Here is a 22709-nt window from a genome sequence, read left to right on the forward strand (position 1 = left end):
CAGTCAAGCACAGTTCCTGTGATGCCCAGCGAGGAGAGGGTAGAGAGTAAGATCTGATGGTTGACTGTGTCAAAGGCTGCAGAAAGGTCCAGCAGAATCAAGACGGATGATTTCGATTCAGCTTTCGCCTGTCTCAGCGACTCAGTGACAGGTAGCAGGGCAGTCTCGGTGGAGTGTCCACTTTTGAAGCCTGACTGTTTGTCATCCAGCAGCTTGTTTTGTGAAAGATAGGCAGAGATTTGATTGAAAACTGCCCTTTCAAGTGTTTTTGCCATGAATGGGTTGAGAGAGACTGGTCTGTAGTATTCTATTTGTGTGGGGTTAAGTGCGGGTTTCTTCAGCAACGGAGTTACTCGAGCCTGCTTAAATGTAGTGGGAAAAGTGCCTGTAAGTAGAGATGTGTTAATTATGTGTGTGAGTGCAGGAAGGATGGATGGAGAGATGGCCTGGAGAAGGTGAGAAGGAATGGGGTCAAGGGAACAGGTGGTGGGGTGGTTGGAGAGGAGGAGTTTAGAGACCTCAATGTCAGTCAGAGGAGAGAACAAAGAGACAGAAGAGTTGCATACAGGGGACAGGTGTTTGACAGGGTGTGGTGTTGAGAATGTATTGCTGAGGATTGTAACCTTATTAGTTGTTATCAGTGATCATTATCGTTCCTGTTTGGATAAAATCTAAAGGGTATGACTTTAACTTTTGCTAAAGTAAATGAACTGATGACTCACTTCACACCACATTTTTTACTCTCCTCACATGCAGCTGTGCAAAAATAAGAAAAAGAACAAAGGGTCTCAAACACAAGGCCAAATTATCATTGGAGTGGCAATGTGGAAAGGTGAAATGTCCTATAATTGTCTAGTCGAAATCCTGATTATCTTAATCCAATAGAGAATTCGTGTCACTATTTGAAAAGCAGCATTTTTTAGGTTTCTCACTATCCTGGTGGAAACATCTGTAGACAGTTTTTTGAATGTCATCCCAAGAAAAGTTTAAAAATATATTCTGTCATGTAACTTCTCCTTTTGACTGCTCTTTTTTTTTTTTAATCTGGCCTGCATTACTCTTTTCATCTGCACCTCTAACAATCTTATATAGATTATATAACTCACATGCTCTGGTAAATCCTTTAACTTTGGAGGACACCCATTCCCTCAATAGTGCTCAAAATGTCAAGCTGCTATGTCTCAGAGCACAAAAGCAATAAAGCCAAATTATTGGACTTGATAAATGAGCTGTAACATGGGTGAGATTTGACCAAGAGCTGAGAAAAATGGACTGGACCTTAAATATTGTGCCATGTGTCAGGATCCCGTCACCTTGGTCAGTCATGTTTATTGGTTGGTGACGGGATCCTGACATCCATGATTTGTGTTCATGTTGAACACATGGCTCAGTGCTTATTTCTTTGCCAAGTGCTCTGTCTGTCCTTGTTTGTGTCTGTGTGAGTGCACGGCTTCGGGTTTGGTTTCCTTGCCGTGCGCTCTTCTGTCTATTTTGTGTTTCATGTTCGGAGCATGGTGTCTGGATCCTGACTTCTGTCTAGTTTGGTCTTGGTTCTGGTGTCGGGATCCGGATACTCATGCTCCATGTCTTGTCTTTGTGAGCGCATGGCTTCAGATTAGATTATTTTGCCATGCGCTCTTCTGTCAGTCTTTTGTGCTATGTTTTTTGTTTGAGCACATGGCTTACGATCGTGTTCGTTCACCATGTGCTCATCTGTCTTGTCTATTGTGTTTGGTGTGAACACATGGCTTCTGTCAGGTTTGTTTGCCATGTGCTCTCCTTTCTCACGTCCTGGCCCCACCCCTTTGTTACCTTGTTATTAGTTCATTTGCTTCACCTGCCTTCCCTCATTACCCTCCTCATTTCCTTCCTTATTTAATCTCCCTGTGTGCTCTGTCCTGTGCCAGTTCGTTGTTTAAATGTACGTTCACCTGGTGTTGGTGTTCGGTCCTGTCTGTCTGTGCTCCTGCAGATCACTTGAGATTCCTGTTATGAGACCAGACCTTGAGGCTCCTCTTCTCCAGCCCTGCCACCAAGTTCCCGTCTGTTCCTGGAACTTCATTTCTCCCGTACGGGGTGTTTTTTGTTATGTTTTTGTTTATTTTTCGATTTCTATAAAATCCCATCATTTCATTCATCAATTGAGTCCTCACCTCTATAACCCCTTCCGTGACACCATGAGAAGAAATACAGCCACTGATGTACTTTCCCAGACTGCAGGAACACCCAAAAGCCCTCCATTACATAATAGCCAATTGACAATACAAGAAAACCTATAGGGGATAGTTGTCAAACAGGGAAGCTGTGTTTTCTCTATCAGTGGTTTTGGATGCTGGTTTCAAACACCTAGTTCAAAACCCTCTTAGAGTAAAAATATTTTTGTGAATTCTATTTTCCTAACTAAAATTCCAATATAATCATATTTTTTGTTATAACCATTTGGTAAACTGAAAAAGAAAAATACAATATTTTGAAACAGTCCAGTAAATCAATGGGTTCGGGGAAAATGTTCACTCACAGCGACTCAAAAGCTTCTGACCATGTGCTCTGTGCAGACAACCAGACTGCAGAAGTTCTTGAAAATGATCATTTTAATTTGTTGCAGCATGAAATTCACCCTAAAAATAATTGCACCTCAAATGTTTGGAAGAGAGGATAAGTGTGAACATGGGGACAAGGGGGTATTATTATTGTTCTGAACAGTTATTCACCTAGATTTTACATTCATACTTAATTATACCCACAAGGAAATGTCTTCATTACAGTAGCAATATATTTGAAGTGCAAGTGTTATATCAGACATGTGCAGATCTGCACTTTCATTCAGACTACTCACTTGACTCTGGCCACAAATAGAGTATAACCTCCTGTATTATCTTTCTTACTGTTTTGGTTTGGTTTGATGTATTTATGTCTACTTGAAAAATGCTATGTAAATTAGACATTATTATTATTAGGCCTGTCAATTCAGTGCGCTAATTTAGCATGATTAATTATATTAAAAATAATGCGTTAAAAATTAAAGCAATTAATCTTGCCCCCTAACCCGTATGTTAATTCCGTTATAAATATGCCAAATACTGGGCAGGGAGGAGAATTTATGGTAAAAAAAAAAAAAAAGGACTTAAATATTGATCTGTTTCTCAGCAACACTTATCATATCGCTTTGGAAGATATGGATTAAACCACTGGAGTTGAATGGAATACATTTATGCTGCCTTTATGTGATTTTGGAACGTACAATTTTTGGTATCCATTCACTTGCGTTGTAAGGACCTACAGAGAGATATTATTCTAAAAATCTTCATTTGTGTTCAGCTGAAGGAAGAAAGTCATGCACATCTGGGATATCATGAGGGTGAGTAAATGAGGAGAGAATTTTCATTTTTGGGTGAACTATCCCTTTAACAAATCTCACATGCAACACAGCCACAGAATAAGAGCCGTTAGACAGGGTGCGTTCTTGACAACTGGGCGAAGCATAAACAGAATGCATCTTGAGAAGCGAATTTACACATTTTTAAACTACTTTTAACTTGACACAGCATACTGCAAATGTCTGTCTGACGCACATGTATAGATGGCAATTAAAAATAGATGGAATGCAAGAACGTGACCTGTGAGAGCACGACATATTTTCCAACTCAATTGGAAAATGGATTGCTGTCGACTGGCTTGTTCAAAATGGGAATAAAACTAAATACTGACTTCTAAAGCCACTTTTCATGCTAATCAATGCTTTACCCGTATGCCACAATAATGCAATACTGTATTTTTATATGAAGATCAGAATTATATTTATTATAGGTCCTATATATTATATTTATATTTATAATTATTATTTATCATTTATATTGATTTATCTTTATTTATTTAGGGGCCTTTCTCTGCAAATATAGATGTATGGGATTAATTTGATTAATTGATCGGCATGTCACGTAATTAATTTGGTTAAACATTTTTATCGATGGACAGCCCTAATTTTTTTATATATAATTAGTCTAGACCTAAAAATGGCATCTTGTAACCAAGGTGATGTAGTGGATGAGAGGGTTTATCCATGATTTTTAAAGGTTTGTATCTCTTTTACATAATTTATAATAACTGTAATCAATCATGTTTGAGTATGTTGTTGTGATTTCCTCTTTATTTAATTGGTTTATAGTAATTATTTAACTGTGTCTCTGATGACTCTTTAAACATCTGTTCAAGATGCTTGACTCTAATCATGGTAATAGTTTAAGCCTGAGGGTGTCAAATGCTAACCACACACTATGATTCCCTCAAGTGCTGGTGCTCAGACAGCTCTCAGAGTATTCTGCATAATATTTAATATGGTAATTTAGCTTTAAAGAATAAACAAGTCACTCACTGCAGTGACTGTAGTAATATAGCCTTTTCTAAACTGAAAATAGAAATATGTGACAAAAGTGTAACACTAATGATAAAAGACAAACCCATTACCAACCAATACTCTATAGCATTATATTTACTCCATTTTAACAGCTCCATTTCAGTTGTATAAGCTCCATAAGGATTTTTTTTGTTGTTGTTGTTTTTGCTCTGGAAACTTTATGGCATGAGTGTGTATGGCACTATAAAGCCTTCATATTTGCAGTATATTTGCAGTGTAATTGAAAACAACTGACACAGCTTGTGTTTCAGTCTCCTAGTTAGAATTTGTATTGCCTGTCTTCATCCCAGCAATGTTTAATGTTCTTCAGAGAGGAAGTACTGTTTGACAGCAGAACAAGATATCAGCCATGTCATGTCATTTTTTTTTTCCTCTTTAAATGAGGCAGAGTTTAAGGTGTCTGTTTTAAATAAATGATGTACTGACAGCATTGTGTTTTTGTGCCTGAAGCAGTCAGGTTGTTTGAATCAAGGCCATCTCATCTCAGCTCTTCTACATTTTGGTAATTGCCCTGCTTGCTAATGCTCTGTTGTCTGTGTTCCAGTGGAAACAACATATCTCTTATTAGACAATGTCAATCTGCAGTGCATTAGGTTAGTCTGTGAATCCCAAAGAGCCACAGTGAAAGAGGGGGAAAATTGCTTAATGTCCTGAGAGGAAATTAATTCTGGCTGCATCCATGTTCTGCTGCCAATAGCAGATGAATAAAACAGTACGGCTTGATAAAAGACCTGGCCTGTGCTGGTCGCCTTATTTTGGATGTTGCGTCGCTTAATGTTGTTCAGTTAGTCAGTTCAGTTAGTCAGATTGCCATCTTCTTTCATTCAGTCTCTAACCCACTCATTGTTTTCGTCTCCATATTTTTATCCTTTGGCTGGTTTCTTTAAGAGTGTTAGTAGCTAGCAATGAACATTACGGCACTAATGTCAGACAGAAAGAAATAAGGGAATGCATCTGATATTGGGTTAGCTTGACAACATTGATATGTGAGATTTAAACTTCAGTGTGCTAAGATTCACAGACTCATTTTGTAACTCAATAGGAGTAAAACAATCTGTAGAGGTAATGTAATATTCTCTTCATTAAAGCCTAATACAATTTAATTCACTGCCAGTAACATGCACACACAGCTACTTCTAGAGTCAGCCAGACACCTGAGAGACAAAGAGATATGCCATTTAGATTGAGTCTTCATTACTCAATTCAAAGCCCATGGATCTATCAACCAATCCCTTGCAACAGTTTTGCGTTCCCTGACAAAACTTTTTGTGTTCCCTAGTAATACATTTTGCCAAACCTCACAATACCTTTGTTTATCCCTTACGAAAATTTGCCTAACCATGCTTTTTCTACAGTAACCATAGTTGAACTATGGTATTTATAGTAAAACCATAGTAACCACAAAATGTACTATGGCTTTACTACAGTATCTATACATCAACTAAAATATTTGTAGTAAAACTGTAACCACAAAATGTACGATGTTTTTTAAGCTAAACTTTTTGTAAGGAAACACAAACTATTGCAAGGAAAAGCAAAAATCTTTTAGTGGAAATGCAAAGAATTCTGAGGGAACGTAAAACTAATTGCAAGGAATGCAGTGTACTCTGAGGGAACACAAAATGTATTGCATGGGAATGCAAAACTTATTACGGGGACTGCAAACTACTGCGAAAGAACGCAAAACTTATTGCAAGGAGCGCAAACTATTGTGAGGGAACCCGAAATGTATTGCGATGGTATAAACACAACTTAAGGCCTTTGCATACCATAGGCGAAAAAAGTCAATTTTTCCTATAGACTTTACATAAAATCCTTCATAAAAGAGTTGTAAGCCATGAACCAAACCAACCAGCTCCGAGGAGAATCACGACACCACAAACTTTGTTTTGAGGCAAAAAATTATTTGAAAATCGGACAAAAAGACAAAGGTCCAAGACTGTGTACTTACTGTCTTTCATGAGGGCACGAACTACAATGCCATGAAGCATTGCAAATGATGTCATTGAATAAAAAATGATGGGAATATATAAAACTATTGATTTTAGGTTGTTGATTATAATTATAGAAACAATATATTTTAGGTTTATTGCAAAATACTGCGATTTGTACAAATAGATTAATAGTTTAAGGGTGAAGAGATACAGGCTCGATTATGTCATCCACTGTGCATCATGGGAGTGGGCGGTCACTCGGAGGTACGTTTCACGGGCTTTGTTGGCTGCGGTTCTCTGATTGGTGACGCTTTCTCTGCTGGATCATGAGTACTGTTTACCATGAATTTAGCTATCAAATAAAATTTTTAAACAATGAAGTTGAAGTAAAGCAGATGGATGGCTTCAACAGAAGCATATGGTAGGTCTGTCTTTAAAGGTTTATAAATTATTGTTGAAAACCAATTAGTCCATGGAAAAAAATTAATGGGATTTTTACTTTCGGAACCAGACTGTTGTGCTCTGTTGACTGGACACTTTTCGATCCCATAATCCCTTTGGGAGCTGAGAAGACAGCACATTCAAAACACTGTATTTTAAAGAAAATGTCGGTGAAACGCAAGTCAGGCAGCTGTTTTAAACTGTAAGTGCTATATATACCAAGAAAGATGTTCCCTGTGCTTAAATGGTGTTTGTTTAACAAAACCAGAGTAGATTATTTTTGCAGATGTTGTTATGTCATATATTCGGGTCACGGGTTAATACCCACGACTACAGATGAAGTATGTCCAGAATCTATTCATACTACTAACCTGCATATTTAAAGAAGGTAATGTTCCCTATCTGTCACTCACTTGACATTGTGTCGATGTTGTGACACTAGGGGTCACTCTTGGGAGCCTAAAACACCTCTGGTCTTTGATAAAAGGCCAATGAAAATTGGCGAGTGGTATTTGCATGCCACTCCCTAGGACATATGGGTATAAAAGGAGCTGGTATGCAACCACTCATTCAGATTTTCTCTTCTGAGCCGAACGGTCATGCTCATTGAGCTGAATTCTCACGACTGTTCATTCACCTCTGCTGGATCTGACGGCGCATTTCAGAGGCTTCTCCCTCCTCTGCACTGGTGCACTGCAGAGAACGCCCCTGGGCGCTTCGGCAGAAAAAAGACAGTATATTTTTCTGAAAGAGTATATTTCTCTAAAAGAGCGGCACACACAGAACATCTTTTTAAAGATGCCTTTCCGATTGTGTGTTATTCCTGGTTGCGGTCATTACCTCTCAACTTCAGACGGTCACGATCGTTGTCTTTCGTGTCTGGGCGCGACCCACACGGAGGCAGCGTTTCATGGATGGTTCTCACTGTGAGAACATGACCATGGCAACGTTGCGGTTGCGGCTTGCCACCCCAGCGACTCCCCGCCTCGGTCCTTCTACCTACGGGTTTGAGGCCAGCGTGGCTAGCACTGGGGACGATTTGGGGACTCCAATGGGATCACCTCCGCCGGGTATCCCCCCACGGACCTCCCATTCCCCAGCACGCTCGTCTGCCCCGATTGGGCTTCCGGATGAGTCCGCTGGCTCGTCTCACGGCGAGTTCGACCTCTTGTTCGGAGCCCGCGAAGCTGATGAGCTCTCGAGCGCAGCATCGGAGAGCAGGCTTGTCCAGTCGGACGCAGAAGCCTCAGCTGGGCTCCCCCCTTCGGGGTCGATTGCCCAGTCACAGGCTGATGCAGAGATGATGGACATGCTTTCCTGGGTGGCCGTGAGCGTCGGGCTAGATGGGAACCCTCCGCTCTCCCCTGAACCCTCGCGGCTCAATGATTGGTTCCTGGGCTCGCAGCGCTGCTCAAAGCAGCCACGCCCCGCTCCAGTGCCTTTCTTCCCTGAAGTGCACGAGGAGCTGACGAAATCGTGGGAGGCACCATTTACTGCATGGTCCCGATTTCTCAGTTCCCCCACCCTCACAACCCTCGATGGCGGGGCGGCCAGGGGCTATACGGCGATTCCCCCGGTGAATAAGGCGCTCGAGGTGCACCTATGCCCATAGAGAGCTGCCACCTGGCAAGGATGCCCAAAGCTCCCATCCAAGCCCTGTAGGTTCATGTCATCCCTGACGGCCAAAGCCTACAGCGCTGCTGGACAAGCCGCCTCTGCCCTGCATGCCATGGCTCTCCTGCAGGTCCAGCAAGCCAAGGCGCTAAAAGAACTGCACAAGGGTAGTTCTGCCCCAGATCTGATGCAGAAGTTCCACCCATGCGATGTATATCTTCCGCTAATTTGTTTCCCTGTTTGCAAACTGCATCTTCCTTGGGCAGAGCCCCCTCTGCCACAGTCTCCATGTTTGTAGCAACTCCTCCCCCGTTGGGTAGGACCTACCATGAGATTTCTCCACATGATCGGCAAGACCATGTGACGTATTTTCCACTTAAATATCCCCCCCTCTCTTTGGGTGAGGTGTGGTCTCCGTGGTGTCCTCCTCTTGGGAGGGACACCCCCCGACTAGACCTGGCGGCCCAGTCGGATAATCCCCCTTCTTTTTTAGGGAGTGGAAAAAAAGAAGGGGAAAAGAGACCACGACTGGGTTAGCCTGTCTTTATCTTTTTGTAGTCGACTTGTCCCCAAAGGGCCGTTCGACACTCATAACTATGTTGGGGGAGGTTACGTGTCGGCCTGGTGCGCTGGCTACGAGGCACACAGTGGTCTGCCCGTCACACACCACCAGTTCACGTAACACAGTTCAGCCAGTTGCGCCGTTTTGTATAGGGACCCCTAGTGTCACTACATCGACACAACGTTGAGCGAGTGACAGATAGGGAATGTCCTGGTTACTTGCGTAATCTCCGTTCCCTGATGAAGGGAACGAGACGTTGTGTCCCTCCTGCCACAACGCAGAACTACCCGCTGAAATGGCCGGACTTTGTCTCGGCTCCACAGCATAAAACCTGAATGAGTGGTTGCATACCAGCTCCTTTTATACCCGTATGTCCGGGGGAGTGGCATGCAAATACCACTCGTCAATTTTCATTGGCCTTTTATCAAAGACCAGAGGTGTTTCGGGCTCCCAAGAGTGACCCCTAGTGTCACTACATCGACACAATGTCTCGTTCCCTCCATCAGGGAACAGAGGTTACGCAAGTAACCAGGACGTTTTACTGGCCGAGAAGTGCGTCCTTCATCAAATAGAGTAGACTAAATACTCTGACAGTATGCGATTCCAGTCTCATGGAGTCTGTTTCAGAAAATAAATTCTCTCCCTGTCCTCTAGGGGCTCTGTAAAATGGTAATCCTTTTGGGTACCTGTTATTATTCCTTAATCTAGCCAGCTGAGGCAGAAGATGAACAATTCTAATATCTCCTGACCAGATGCTAACATAACCACACATTTCTTAGAGGAGCAATATTGCTACAAGCATGTTGTTAGTCACCCAAACCCACCATTCACAACACATCTTCAAATGATTTATGCTATCTCTAAATTATATTGCACCAAATTTGAGAGCAAAAATGTGTTAAATCGCCTATAAGACAATTGAAAGATAGACAATAGAGATATATGGTTTAAAGCGTAGTCTAAACCCAATATAAATGAATAAAACTGAATGGCTTTGTGTTCTGGTGCTCAGATTAGATACAGTCCTATTCCTTGAGCTTAGGGGGAAGGTTAGCATATTTTACACTTGACGGTTTGAGTGTGTGGGTGACTCCAAAGTTCGCTTTGCCATCATATAAAGAAAGTACAGATACTGTGTGCGTGAATGCAGGTGAGCTGACATAAATCAAGCTCATGGACACCTGTGCCTTTGTTTCTGCCTCTTTCAATTAACACTTTTCTGTCGAGCTCCTGATAAGAGCACAGAATCATGTTCAGACCTTAGATAATACAAGAAACTGCGTCAAAGCTCAAAAAACAAGATCCAAATTCTGCACTCTGCTGGAAAACATTACTCTCTTGTGCGCTAATGTCATCTCTGAGAAAAAGATGGTTACTTTACCGTGATTGTTGCATCTCAACAGCAACAGTATGATGGGGAGGAAAGAATAGACAGAAAGATAGAGCATGAGAAAGCGTGTTAGGGTGAAAGAAAGAAAGAGGCTTAATTTGCTGTGGAGAGGCAAATGACAGGAGAGAGAGAGATAGAGAGAGAGAGAGAGAGAGAGAGAGAGAGAGAGAGAGAGAGAGAGAGAGAGAGAGAGAGAGAAAATCTCTTCTGCCCTCCAGTATAAACCAAATGCTCTGGCAGGTCATTAGATCATTACAATAATATTTAAGGCATGATGCACCACTCCTCCCACACTGCATAGCACAGACTGCGTCATGCTCCCACCGAAAGCACATCATCAGAGATAGCTGTGAATGAAGCTGTACGTTTCAATTAAGTACACTACTAGCAAATGTTTAGACACACCTTTTCATTCTTTATTATGACTATTTCCACATTTAAGAGTCATCATTAATTTTGTGAAACTATAAAATGACATAAATTGAAGTATAGGAATTATGTAGAGACCAAAATGTTTTAAACAAATCAAAATCATATTCAACAGACTGGATGACAGGAGGTCAAAGGTTTGCTGCTGAAATTTGTCTGATTAATGAAATGTAAATACACTGCTCCCAGTGGCCAAAGCTGGAAGTGTTGTTGAGGTGAAATGTCCATAGAATGGCACCGAAAGATAATTGTATTTTTAGTTATAAAATGATATAAATAATAGGGTATCCACAGAATCACTATTTGATTATTCTACAAATGCAGTAGAGGTCTTCAAACTAACACAAGCACGATGAGACCTGACAAACCGTTGGGTTTAGGGCCAGGTTTTGGTCAGTTTTTCAAGTATAGGGCTGGTTAGGGGCTGTTCACACATGTTTTTGCGTGTGTCTCAGCATTTTTTAGACACTGTGTCAAGTTAAATAGAACTTCAGTTTTTATAAATGCATCTCAGGACACCTGCGTTTGATTCTTTTCTTGCTTTAATAGTGCAGGTGTCACAAAGATTTAACGTTCTGAACAAAATTAATGTGACTGTTATACATGGTGCCAGATTCCGAGTTTCAGCACTTAATAAACGCTAAGCCAATGTTTATTCCCATTTGCTCTGGTGTGCAGACAATAATTCCACAAGTTAAATGTTAAACCATTTAAAAATCAAAGCATCATGAAGAGGCTAATAAACCGCAGCAGTGTAAGTTCACATGCATGACAATATTAAGGTTCGCTGCCTCACGGAAATTTGAACCTGCCCAGGCTGAGCACATATCAGGTTTGGCACAAATTACATATTTTTTGTTGGTTAAGAATACTTTTTGCAGGCAGAGACAGTTTGATTATTTTTGTTTGACATTAATGTGTGATTTTATAATTTGAAGATTTACACTCACTGAGCATTCTGTTAGGAACACCTCTACACCTACATATTCATGCAATTGTCTAATCAGCCAATCATATGGCACCAATGCAAAGCATAAAATCATGCAGATACGGGTCAGGAGCTTCAGTTAATGTTCACATCAACCATCAGAATGTGGAAAAAGTTTGACCATGGCATGATTGTTGGTGCCAGATGGGCTGGTTTGAGTATTTCTGTAACTGCTGATCTCCTGGGACAACAGTCTCTAGAGTTTACTCTAGAATGTTGCCAAAAACAAAAATCATCCAGCGAGCGGCATTTCTGCGGACAAAAATCCCTTGTTGATGAGAGAGGTCAACAGAGAATGGCCAGACTGGTTCGAGCTGACAGAAAGGTCCGGTAACTCAGATAACCACTCTGTATAATTGTAGTGAGCAGAATAGTATCTCAGAATGCACAACACGTCGAACTTTGTGGCAGATGAGCTACAACAGCAGAAGACCAAGTCGGGCTCTTTCTTAGGACCATAGTGTTCCTAATAAAGTGTTAAGTGAGTGTATGTATTGTGCTATTTAGGCTCATAGCTCACTGTGGAATGTATTCCCTGCTATTTTGAGTAGTGTTTGATGCATATCCATTGCGTTCTTAATCCCCAAGTCCCGACTCCCGATGAATAACCGAACAACTGTTTGTGAACCCTCGCTTTATCCAAATAATACAAACAGTTACCATGCACATACCTAGTAAATAACATAATTCAGTCAACAGGAATGCATATTTTATTAAACCTGTACCCTAACAGCCTACAGAGAGGAGGTGCACACTCTGACACATTGGTGTCAGGAGCACAACCTCTCCCTCAACATCAGTAAGACAAAGGAGCTTGTGGTGGACTTCAGAAGAAAAGACAGAGAACACAGTCCCATCACCATCAATAGAGCACCAGTGGAGAGAGTCAGCAGCTTCAAGTTCCTGGGTGTCCACATCACTGAGGAACTCACATGGTCCGTCCACACTGAAGTCGTTGTGAAGAAGGCTCATCAGCGCCTCTTCTTCCTGAGACGGCTGAGGAAGTTTGGATGTTCTACACCTGCACTGTAGAGAGCATCCTGACTGACTGCATCTCTGCCTGGTATGGAAATAGCACCGCCCACAACCGCAAAGCACTGCAAAGGGTGGTGCGAACTGCCAGACACATCATCGGAGGTGAGCTTCCCTCCTTCCAGGAAATATATACAAGGCGGTGTGTAAAAAAAGCTCGGAGGATCATCAGAGACTCCAGCCACCCAAGCCATGGGCTGTTCTCACTGCTACCATCAGGTAGGCGGTATCGCAGCATCAGGACCCGCACCAGCCGACTCCATGACAGCTTCTTCCCCCAAGCAATCAGACTTCTGAACTCTTGATCTCCCACGATCAAATACATCAGCACTGCACTTTATTACCCTTACTCTTATATCTCACACCGGACTGTCATAAATTATATTATTATTATATTATGTTCTCTCTTAACAACTGACTATCAACCGACAGCCTGAATGTCAATACAGTACAATACTGTACATTCTACATATATATATATATATATATATATATATATATATATATATATATATATATATATTTTTTTTATTGAATAATGTGTATCTATATAGTGCGTATTGTATACTGTACAGTGTATGTTATTATTTGTATATTGTTGAGTGTAATTATGTGTATAACAGATGTTTAATTGTGCTGTGTTAATTTGATGTTATTGTAAATTGGTATATGTCTCATCACTGTCACGACTGCTATGTTGATCGGAACTGCACCCAAGAATTTCACACACCATTGCACTTGTGTATATGGCTGTGTGACAATAAATGTGATTTGATTTGATTTGATTTGAACCCAAACCCCAACCCTAAACCTAACCGTCAGTGGAGTAAAATGTTTATTTTAGTTCGAAAATGAAACCTCTAAATCACACTCATGCTTACGAGAATGTAATTACTTCCTTGTTTCCATGGGACAAGAAGCCATGTGTTGGAGACTGTAGCACCACAGGGAAAGGTGATCACGATTCATTTCTAAGTATTTCGGTGGTATGGGGTTGATTTCTGGATACATGAACTTTTGGAAGCAGCATGACGATCTTCTGTGTGATCATGTTGTCAAAGCAGTTTATATTTGTTTTCTAAATGTATATTTGTCTAAAAAACTAATTTCAAGTATTTATGCATAAATGCATAAATGCATAAATCTGCCTCTAGAACAAAGGGTTTTTTAAATCATGAAGAGAAACATAAATTCAGTTAAGTGTGTTAAAAATTTTGACCAGTAGTGTATATCATTATCTCTAAATCCAGATGAACTAAACCACCATAATGAGAACAATACAACAGCTAAAGTTTTTAAACTATAGTAAATATCTAAAGCAACTGTGCGTACATGTTTTAATTAGGCTAGAAATTGACTCCCAGCTGTTAATCACTAAAACACCATTTCAGTGGTACAAAAAATCAAGCCATTGTTTGTTTGAAAAAATGTCTGTCGCAGACTAAGGAACAGAAATAGATGGCACAATTAATGAGCCGAAGGTTCAGGATATTGAAGGTCCATCGTGAGGCAAATACATCAAGATCATTGGCCACTAGAGACATCACTCAAAAATGTGATGTGGAGTGGTGCACTACAACACACAGATGTGCTGTGTTCAATATGTTTCTCTTATAATCCAATTTAAAAAATCTAAGTGCATGAGACCATTTAATTAGGTAATATGGTTAGCAGCCCACAGGGGTGGTAGTATCTCCAACCCACACACTGGAGTCATGATACATTCAATTTGTGAGTACATAGAAAAGAACGTTCCCAGACACATCTGAGCCTTAAGCACAAAATGTAAATCAGCAGTGGTAAAGTATGCACAGATATATTTAAAGGTGCACTCAGTAATTTTTTCCTCATTAAAAAAAGTTTTCTACTAAAGAAATTAATAGTAATTTTGACACATATGTCTTAAATCATGAGCGCTCACATGAGATGAAGACTCCAGTCATATCAGTAACCTTATAAAAGCTTTTCGAATCTATATGGAGAGGGTCTGGGGGCTGCCAATTTAGGATCACATGACAAGCCAAATGCTACTTGCTTAATCTCAGTAACCGCCCTGTTAATGGAGACTTTCAATAATGGATTAAATGAATCATGGCTGACTATGAAAAGTGAATTTCTGAAATGGCATCGGTAACTGAAAACTACTGTGTTTGAATAATGCTGCATCCAGGCCACCAGGTGTCAGTGTAAGTCCAAGACGACATATTCAAAAAATTACTGAGCGCACCTTTAATAAAATGCAGTTCAATTTACACTGTAGTGGTACATCATAATGTTTGCTGGTTTTGTTAGGTTTCAGTGCGCATGGAAACATACTGTATTAGGAGGACCATTTTTAGCGGAAAGAAATGAGCGGTTTAAGCGATTGCTAGGGTAGGAATAGCTATACAGAAATATGTATCATAACTCAGTGTTAGAGGTCATCTTAATTTCAACCATGTTACTTTGGGTATCATAGCAACAATATCGAGGAAAAGGAAAATGCAGCCAGGCTCAGCTGTTTGCGTGTATATAGCAATAGCTAATCTTGTAAATTCTTTAAACGTGCTTTCATTAATGTAACTGATTTCCTATTGATTTTCCATTGATTGTGTGTAAACACCCCTTTGTTTTTTTCTCTCTCAAGGGAGTGTCATTACAAACAGGGCAGTTTAGATGTATTTAGAGCAATAATAATTCACCAGACATGGACCATTTTTAAGATTAAAGATTTCATTTTATTTTCCCACATAAAAAAATCCATCCAGTGCCATCAGCTGCACAAATCCAGTCCATGATTCCATTTTTCGATATGTAAATATCATATATATATAGTAACTGGGTTATGAGAAGAGTGAAAGATTTATTTGACACTGTTTGCGCTGAGACATTTATGTGTTTGCTCATAAAATAGGTATATATGCTTAACACACTCACACACACACAAGCACAGAAAAGTAGGGTAGAAAAAGCTTCCCCTCTGTGTGTGACGTGAGCGTGTGAGTGTTGGCGTCTGTGGCCAGAAGGTTACTGTGTAAAGATATGAACACTGAATGAAATGGTTGCCTGGTGTGCTGGCCACTCACCACAGAATCCAGCCTGCATTACAGCCGAATCTATTTACAAAGACAGAGACTGAGAAGATCCGCCGCTACACACTGTAGCATCACTCCTTAACACCCTAGGGATGATGAATTCTTTCATTTTCACAAATTAGATCTCAACTCCCGGGTTTATTCTCTCAGAAACCTGTGGAGGAGAGAGTAAGAGCTTTAACGAGATCCTGCTGAGAAATCATGATGTCAAGGCTCCACGTCATCTTACATACTCCCATCTGTACAACTTCATATAGATTTCTGTAGAATTATAACCCTTCGTGTGCATTAATACTCCCATATGGATTAAGAGACAGATGCCAAGATTTTCCCTGTCCAAACACAGAAGAGATCAATACCTCTCCAGTCACTACTACTTATCAGCTCGGGATGAGCAGTGTTTTTGTTGGTCTAAAATTTGCAATCACCATTGATTAGAGAACATTTTCTTGTCAGCTTCTAAAATAAGTGAGAAGTCAAACAATGAAGTCTGCTTTAATACTAAATAAACATGTGTAGGTGCAGTGATGGATGACATATTAAAACAATGGCCTTGTCTTTCTCCAACATTTCCCAACAATCATGGAGCTATAAAAGAAAATCACAATGCATTTAAGGGATTCAAAGATGGGGAAAAACAAAAGAGACAATAGATCTGTTTGACAAAAGACTTTGGTCCTGAGAAGATTAGAATCCGAACATTTCTCTTCCTGATCATCTGAGACTGGTTTTATATTTTGTATTGTTAATAATCGTAACACAAATAAAAATAAAAAACTGTTAAATCTCACAAAGCCAAATCACCAGATATCATTGGTGAAGGGAATAATTTGTCTTTTCACCTAATTGTTCAGCCATTGAGGTATTGGTGATGCAATCAAGTCATTGCATAAACTATACAATTAAATTAGAAGTAATTACAACATTTGTTTTCCTTTTATATTGTACATTAGAAAGCAGGGCAGGCTCATAAGCAAGGTATCACCATTGCAAACTTTTGCCTGTGCCATGAAAACGTCAAAGTCATTAAATTCGAACCTCTTTTCGGACGATTCTGTCACATGCCTTCAGGCTGGGAAGTCTTCGAATATTATTGTAAGTTGCTTTGGATAAAAGCATCTGTTAAATGACTAATTGTAAATGTAAATAAAATAGATGACACTATCTATAAAAATTCCTAATGAGAAAATACATATACTACCGGTCAAAAGTTTTGAAACACTTACTCATTCTTTATTATAATTTGTTTCATATTTTAGAATAATAGTAAAGTCATTAAAACTATGGAATAACATAAATGGAACTATGGGAATTATGTTGTGACTAAACAAAATCCAAAATAAATCATAACTGTGTTATATTTTAGCATCTTCAAAGTAGTCACACTTTGTCTAGAATTTGCAGTCATGTACTCTTGACATTTTCTCAAACAACTTCTTGAGGTATCACCCTGGGATGCTTTTTAAACAGTATTGAAGGAGTTCCCATCTATATGTTGGGCACTTATTGGCTGCTTTTCTTTATTATTTGGTCCAAGTCATCAATTTCAAAAAAAAATTATTTTATTTTTTTATTAATTTTTTTTTTTTTTATAATGAAATAAATTCATATGTTGACAGTTATATTTTTGTCTACAAAAGTAATTTCAAACATTTAAGCATACGCCTTCAGATCAAAAGATTTTTAAGATCATGAGAAACATTTCAGTCAAGTGTTTCAAAACTTTTGACCGGTAGTGTATGTATGTGTGTGTGTGCAATTACATTGTAGTACAGTGTTGTCATATTGAAGCATAGCAATTTTTCTATTGTGGAACTGTGTTGCCATATTGCAAGCAGCATTCACATTTTTTTAATTTAAATGTGTTTTACCCTTAAATGCATGGGAATTTCACCAAACATCTTACATATTCGGGTCTTTAGAGACCTGGCACATCTATCACACATCAATCTACAAAAAGCCCAGATAGTGTCAAATGTTCAAAATATTTGAAAGACAATTAGATATTAATAGAATAAAATATATTTTTATGTTTTATTTTTCATATATAAAAGAGATAATGCAAAAAATCAGGACAAATTCAGAACAGGATTCATTACTGTCACACTGAAATTTCAAGAGACAACTGGCTGTCAAAAACATATTGAGCTACAGACAACACATAATCTACACATAAGATACACATACATTTAACAGTATTTTCTCAGGCACTTAATGAGTCTAAATAGATCACAATTTATATAATTTCAATAGTATACCCAAATGACAATAGTCATATCATACTGTTCATGTGTTACACTTGCTAAAGTTTACTTCCATGTTGTTTGTTCATCAAATAGCAATGTCAAATGTAAATCAAGTCAGTCACTGAAACAACAGCGCCAGGTTGAGTAAGAAATAACATGCATAATTTGTATGTGTACATGCATACAGAATAGTGATAATTCACCATTGTTGATAATTCATTGTTGCACATACGTAAATCAACGTGATATAGTATTTATTTGTAAGAAAGGTAAGCGCAGCGTAGTTCTAGCGGGAAGACTAGCAGCTGTACATCATCGCACCATTAGTAACTCCTAGCCAATCACATGTAAGCCATTGCTTTATAAGTCTGCTCACAATCTATCACATTGCTGTTTCAGTGTGCTAACACGACAACCTCCACCACCCCACCACCACCAGTTGAGTCCCGTCCTCGCCCCTGCCACCTATCTCCGGCAGGATATGACGGTTCCGTGTACAACTTCTTCAGACCGCCAGACGGGGCTTACGCCAAAGAGAGACATTACATTTCTGTTTTATATTCATCAAATAAATGTCATCTTAAATTTCACTCAAGTATTTATTTGCATTTATAAAACATGTAACATAGGCAGATAAATTTACAGTATATTACACTATTATATATTTTTTGACAATAAATCACAATAAAAGTGAGCAACTGTGAAAGACAGAGAAAGATAATAGCTCTGAAAATGAAAGCAGGTAATGAGAATGAGTTGAGGTTGCTGTAAAGCTTAACACTATTGCATTCCACTGCAAATTAGACTGCGTTTAAAATGATATTTGGATGCATGTGTGTCATCTCACGTTAAGGGGATCGCCTGTGGCGTCACTACTACTCACTGCTGACATCACAACGCTGGAAGAGAAGCTGTGGGTTCCTATAAAAGCAGTAACACCGACGAGTCCAATCGAGGCCACAAGACAGAGAGATGCAGGTAAACGCTTTATTCTCTCTCCCGTTTGTTAACTTAACTCACACTCACTCAGTGTCAAGTGGATGCAAACAAACAGCACCTATTGCGTTCCTATGGAAAACCTGAGCATAGACTTTCAGTTTTTGACCTCACTTAAAACGTTCAGCCTGTCAGATATGAATGATTCGTTTTTGAACGTGGGCTTCAATATGTCAGAAGTTAATGTGCCTTTCACCAACAGCTCTTCGCGTGCCTTGAGCCTCGACTATCGCTCTCTCATCACTTCAGCCACAATGTTCGGCGTTGGAGTCCTCGGAAACCTCGTGGCCATCGTGGTGCTTTGCATCTCAAAGAAGGAGCAGAAAGAGACCACCTTCTACTCTCTAGTGTGCGGAATGGCCATCACGGACTTGCTCGGCACCTGTTTCACCAGTCCAGTGGTCATCGCCACATACATTGCGGGCAGGTGGCCGGGCGGAGCGCTCTTATGCCATTTCTTCTCCTTCTCCATGCTCTTCTTCGGCTCGGCTGGGATGTCTATTCTGTGCGCCATGTCAGTGGAGAGATATCTGGCCATAAACCACGCATACTTTTACTCTCAACATGTGGACAGGACCATGGCACGGTTTGCGCTGATGGCGACATATCTGGCGAATATCGTGCTGTGCATCATGCCTAGTTTTGGTTTTGGAAAGCACAAGAGACACTTTCCGGGAACTTGGTGCTTTTTAGACTGGCGCTCCATGGACTCTGTCGGTGCCTCGTATACGTTTCTATACGGAGGGTATATGTTGGTTTTAATCGCCGTTACGGTGCTGTGCAATTTTGCCGTGTGTCGTTCGCTGGTTGGGATGAGTAAGATGACTCGCATGGTCAGGGCACAAGTGTCCGGACACACAGGGTCCAGACGCAGGTTCCCGACTTTAACATCTGTCACATCTGCGGCAGAGATTCAGATGTTCTGGCTGTTAATTTTCATGACTATCGTGTTCCTGACATGCTCCATCCCTTTGGTGGTAAGTTTTACAGTCAAACTTTAGATTACAGTGTTTATATAAGGTTTTTTTTTTGTTTTTGTTTTTGTTTTACCTTTACGGATTAGCCCCATTCACTTCCATTGTAAGTATTATTCGATTTTTGATTCTCCTCCCTGGCCAGTAGGTGGCGATATGCATGAAGAATGTATATATACATATATATATATATATATATATATATATATATATATATATATATATATATATATATATATATATATAAATGTGAAAGTGAAAGTGGAGATTTATAGTAAAAAAGGACATAAATATTGATCTGACCTTCAAAGTGTCACATTACTGACATATGTTAATTACTATTGTTATTTGTTCTATTTTGATTATTCTTCTTTTTTTTCTTAACAGGTGCGCATCTTTGTAAACCAGCTCTATGATCCTGCTTACATATCATTAGGTGGAAATCCAGATTATCGCAGTGATCTCTTGGCCATTCGATTCGCCTCCTTCAACCCCATCTTGGATCCATGGGTTTATATTTTGTGTAGGAAAAACCTATTGATTAAGGGTTGTGCGAGACTCAAATGCATGATCGGATTGAGGAAAGGTAATCATAGTCGTGTTTTTGGTTGTATGGATAGTCAGCAATCCCCTCCATCATTTGCACGAAGTAATTGCACAAGTTACGCATCGTTGCGCATGGCCACCTGTAGAAACGAGGCTGGGAAACAAACCTGCAGGAACGCTAAATCCTTTGTGGACTTGAACCTTCGTCAGGCATGGGACTTTGATACAGCCCTGGCTAACTTTCATCCTTTCAGCATCGAGCAGAACGGTATAATGGGTTTTGATGAAGATGGAGCATCAGTCTCCAAACTGGACCTCACCAGGACAGTTGGATGCGTAGAAGGGCTACCAGCCATTCAAATATTAGAGAATAAAGCTGAAATAGTGACCTGCACCTTTAGTACACCAAGTTCATGTGTATCAGAAAAGGACATGAAACAATGACCTAAAATGTTTAGATTTAATGTGTTTACATTTTATTGCACAACCTTTAAAGTTTGTGGTTTTATGTGATCCCACACTAGGTTTATTCAGAGCTATGTAGCCTAACTTTGTACTGTGAGAAAAAGAAATGGACTTTTTCTCTTATGACGATATATTTTCACAAATAATTCTGTGAATTTGCCTAATTTTGACCTGGAATGATCCATTTTAGGATTAAGATATGTGCCATGTTGTGCCATTTTGAATGCTGGGTTGTACTTGTCTGTGACTTGTAAAACTGTGAATAATTTATTAAAGGTCCAATTTTCATTATAGTTTTAATTATAGTATTTTAATTATACATACCCTTTTTCTTGTTGTAATCTCATTATTTAAGATAAAACTATAAAATCCTGTCAAAAAAAAAAAAAAAAAAAAATATATATATATATATATATATATATATATATATATATATATATATATAATTTTTTTTTGTTGTTGTTGTTTTTTTTTTTTTTTGACAAAGATATTATTGCTAATGATGTTAGCTTTTTGGTTTAAATCCTACTAATTCTCAACATATATCATGGTCTATCTGATTTACCTGACCATTTATCAAGTGGTTTAAAATGATTGTCCACAATACTGCAAACTCAATGGTTTGTGAGTGTGTACATACTACAAGACAATATAACTGAAACTAGTTATGTAGATCTTGACAATTTCACACTGAGGTTGTCACAAGCCAGCAGATGTCAGTGTAAAACTGTACACTGTACAATGCTCATACATATTCAAACATTTATGGACGTTAGAAATAAAATAAAAAGTGCTTGATAAATACCAACAAGGTGTGAAATGACCCCTTGACACTACAGAATTTCCATTATTGTGTCATCTTATCTCCAGATATTCAACAGGGACATTCACACAAAATCCTCACAGCACTCAGACCACTGAAATACAGTATACATCTTCAAGCCACAGTGTCTCGCACCCACTGTGAAATTTGGTGGAGGATCGGTGATGATCTGGGGATGCTTCAGCAAGGCTGGAATCGGGCAGATTGGTCTTTGTGAAGGATGCATGAATCATGCCACTTACAAGGTTATCCTGGAAGAAAACTTGCTTCCTTCTGCTCTGACAATGTTCCCCAACTTTAAGGATTGTTCTTTTCCAGCAGGACAATGCTCCATGCCACACAGCCAGGTCAATCAAGGATGGAGGACCACTGGATCAAGACCCTGTCATGGCCAGCCCAATCTCCAGACCTGAACCCCAATGAAAACCTCTGGAATGTGATCAAGAGGAAGATGGATGGCCACAAGCCATCAAACAAAGCCGAGCTGCTTGTATTTTTGTGCCAGGATTGGCATAAAGTCACCCAACAGAATTGTGAAAGACTGGTGGAGAGCTTGCCAAGACGCATGAAAGCTGTGATTGAAAATCAGGGTTATTCCACCAAATATTGATTTCTGAACTCTTCCTAAGTTAAAACATTAGTATCGTGTTGTTTAAAAATGAATGTGAACTTGTTTTCTTTGCATCATTCAAGGTCTGAAAACACTGCATCTTTTTTGTTGTTTTAACCAGTTGTAATTTTCTGTAAATAAATGCTCTAAATAACAATATTTTTATTTGGA

General features: G+C 39.5%; 1 protein-coding gene across 1 annotated transcript; it reads left to right on the forward strand.

Moving 5' to 3' along the window:
- The first annotated feature begins 19194 nt into the window (after positions 1–19194).
- Positions 19195–21084, forward strand: LOC127442696 (prostaglandin E2 receptor EP4 subtype-like). Its single transcript, XM_051700894.1, has 2 exons — positions 19195–20097; positions 20482–21084. Exons 1-2 carry the CDS (start codon positions 19195–19197, stop codon positions 21082–21084), a joined length of 1506 nt encoding a protein of 501 aa, XP_051556854.1.
- The last annotated feature ends 1625 nt before the right edge of the window (positions 21085–22709 follow it).

The sequence above is a fragment of the Myxocyprinus asiaticus genome, chromosome 6 (genome assembly GCF_019703515.2).
Source record: "Myxocyprinus asiaticus isolate MX2 ecotype Aquarium Trade chromosome 6, UBuf_Myxa_2, whole genome shotgun sequence".
Classification (NCBI taxonomy): Eukaryota; Metazoa; Chordata; class Actinopteri; order Cypriniformes; family Catostomidae; genus Myxocyprinus; species Myxocyprinus asiaticus.